General features: G+C 28.9%; 1 protein-coding gene across 1 annotated transcript; it reads left to right on the forward strand.

The window, feature by feature from the left end:
* Window positions 1–198: 198 nt before the first annotated feature.
* EIN_480510 (hypothetical protein) lies at window positions 199–1,915 on the forward strand (the record flags this gene model as incomplete). The annotated part of the gene is made up of 2 exons (XM_004257875.1): window positions 199–1,721; window positions 1,870–1,915. The coding sequence occupies 2 exons, from the start codon at window positions 199–201 to the stop codon at window positions 1,913–1,915; spliced, it is 1,569 nt and encodes a 522-aa protein (XP_004257923.1).
* Between the last annotated feature and the right edge of the window lie 590 nt (window positions 1,916–2,505).

Genomic DNA, 2,505 nt, shown 5'->3' on the forward strand with positions numbered 1-2,505 from the left:
AATAATCCAAATCTATCATTTAAATCATCAAATTAACGCAATTCAAGTTGTAAAGCACCATTTATGTAAATTAACAGGTAGGAAATGGGAATGCTTAAATCAATCGTTTATTAATATTTTAACTGTTATTCACTTAATGTAAACATATATTATGTATAAAAGGGTTTAAAAATTCTGTAAAACCAAATTACACACTACATGTTATCTTGTTCGTTAATTTTATTTGCTTGTCTGACAACTTTGGTTTATTCAGAAGAGCTTTTTGAGCCTGTTTGTATGAACGATTTTATAGCAGTAGATATGAATTCATCCAGTGTAAAAATTAGAAGTTACCACTTGTGTTATGGTAACATCCCTGACTATACAAATACAATCAAAGGATATAATGTCCAATCTTTATGTTTTGTCCACCCGGATTATATACTTGTCAACAAAACCACATTCTTTTTAAATAGGTGTGGAGGTTGGTTACAGTTAATAGGTCCAAGTGAGAATGTCGTAAATTGTATGGTGGCAGGATATGCAGACATACAAACTGGAGACACCTCTGATGTCTCCAATTTTGAAATTGAAAGACGTACAATTGGAGTCTACAATTCGATGTATAAACTGTTGACTTCTGGGGTGGACAATGTGAACAATTACTTGACTCAAGTGACAATAACCGAAGTTGCATTTGATTTGGGACTTTCTCCTTCGTTGTATGTACTCAACAGAACAGACGAAATGGTCACAATTCAATTCACAAATCACAATAAACAACCAGAGAAAATAGGAGTTGAACATAACAACGTTCTTAATACTTACTCTAAAGATAAAGAGGACATGTTTACCTTTCCTTTAATAAACGATAAAGTTAACATACAAATGGTTGCTTATGACGATGAAAAGATTATATTCCCAGATGTCAATTTATTCAAAGAAGACATTTTTACAGCTTCTGTTCGATTTGGCCCCATCAATACACGACCATGCAGATTCATTGCAGAGACACAAATTATCGACTATCAAAAGCCTTTGGAGAACAAATTGATATATCAAAAGTGGCAAGTGTGGACTATAAACGAAAGAATCGAAGGAAAATTATATGATTGGGGAACAAATGATGTCACTATAATAGCAGAAGGAGGCAATTTGACAATTATTTTTTCATATGCAAATTCGTTTAGAATACAAAAGGATTTTAAAGAACTTCAATTTGATTTCGAATTAAATGGCGAATTTGAATTTATTATTTCAGATTTGTTGCAAGACACGTCATTAACAGAACTTGATTTGACTACACTTAAGAGTGTTCAAAGTAATCTTCCAACCAAAATATTTAGACCAAATAACACCAACATTATAAAAATGAAAGTCTCATTCAATCCCAAAACATATTTATTCTCAAACGTCATTGCAATGACTTTTAAATTCAGCAAAAATGCAAAAATACACATTTTATCAGCTTATCTTATGAGAGAAGAAGAATTGAAACCAGCAGACAAGTGCAATTCAACGTCTTTTGACTGCTTATTTACCGAATGCTCAATTAACAACAACTCTTACTATGATGGAGAACCACCATTTGCCAAAGGGTGTGAATTACTTTGTGGAACATGTCGAGATGGATTCGTGTGCTCAACGAAAGGAAGATGTTTGAGAGAGCCGTCACACAATGTCAGAGAGTTTGATATATCAATATCCATTGTATCTCTGTTGATGTTAATTGTCATGATATTGTTTTAATTGAATTAATATTAAACTCGTTTAGTATATTTGTTTGCTTTTTAATTTAGATGTTTATATAAAACAATTTATTTAAGATTAATAACACTAATAAATTAAAGAATGTTATTTTTATTTATTCTTTTAATTAGTTAACTTAAGAAAAAAAGGAGGAATTCTTACACAAAAGACTTGTAAACGCTGTTAAAGACTAACTTTGTCGGTTGGGAACGTTATTTTTGATGTTTTAGTTGTGTATTAAAACGTCTTTGTTATTAATTCCGTGTTTTCAGGGCAGGCGTTTCCAAAATAATTATTGCCGAAAATGTGGTATTATAACGTACGAATTTATAAGAGAAAATGAACATTTTGGTTATTAAATGATGACGTGGGAAATTAGCATTGTGATTTTGAAAACCTCTGTTTCATGGTTCTATAAACTATCAAATGAGTTATAATTCTACTATTATTTAATTATTAAAAAAACAATTGTTTCCAAAAATAAATTTAATCATAGACAAACACTATACGACAAATAATTTTGTTATAAATTAATGGTTTGAATTTATTTATTTTTTTTAATTAAACATTAATATAAAATGGTATTTCTAATATGTGAATTTAATACACTTAAATGTTAACTATTAATTAGTTATAATTATTAATCTATAACTAATCAATCTTATTAGATTAGTTTAATAAACAAATAAAGGTTAAGTTATTACTGTTTTTATGTAGTTTTAATTGTATCAATTTTATTTATTTTATAATTAAAAATCAAATACAGTCATGCGAAAA

The sequence above is a fragment of the Entamoeba invadens genome (genome assembly GCF_000330505.1).
Source record: "Entamoeba invadens IP1 unplaced genomic scaffold scaff_1105074726521, whole genome shotgun sequence".
Lineage (NCBI taxonomy): Eukaryota > Evosea > Mastigamoebida > Endamoebidae > Entamoeba > Entamoeba invadens.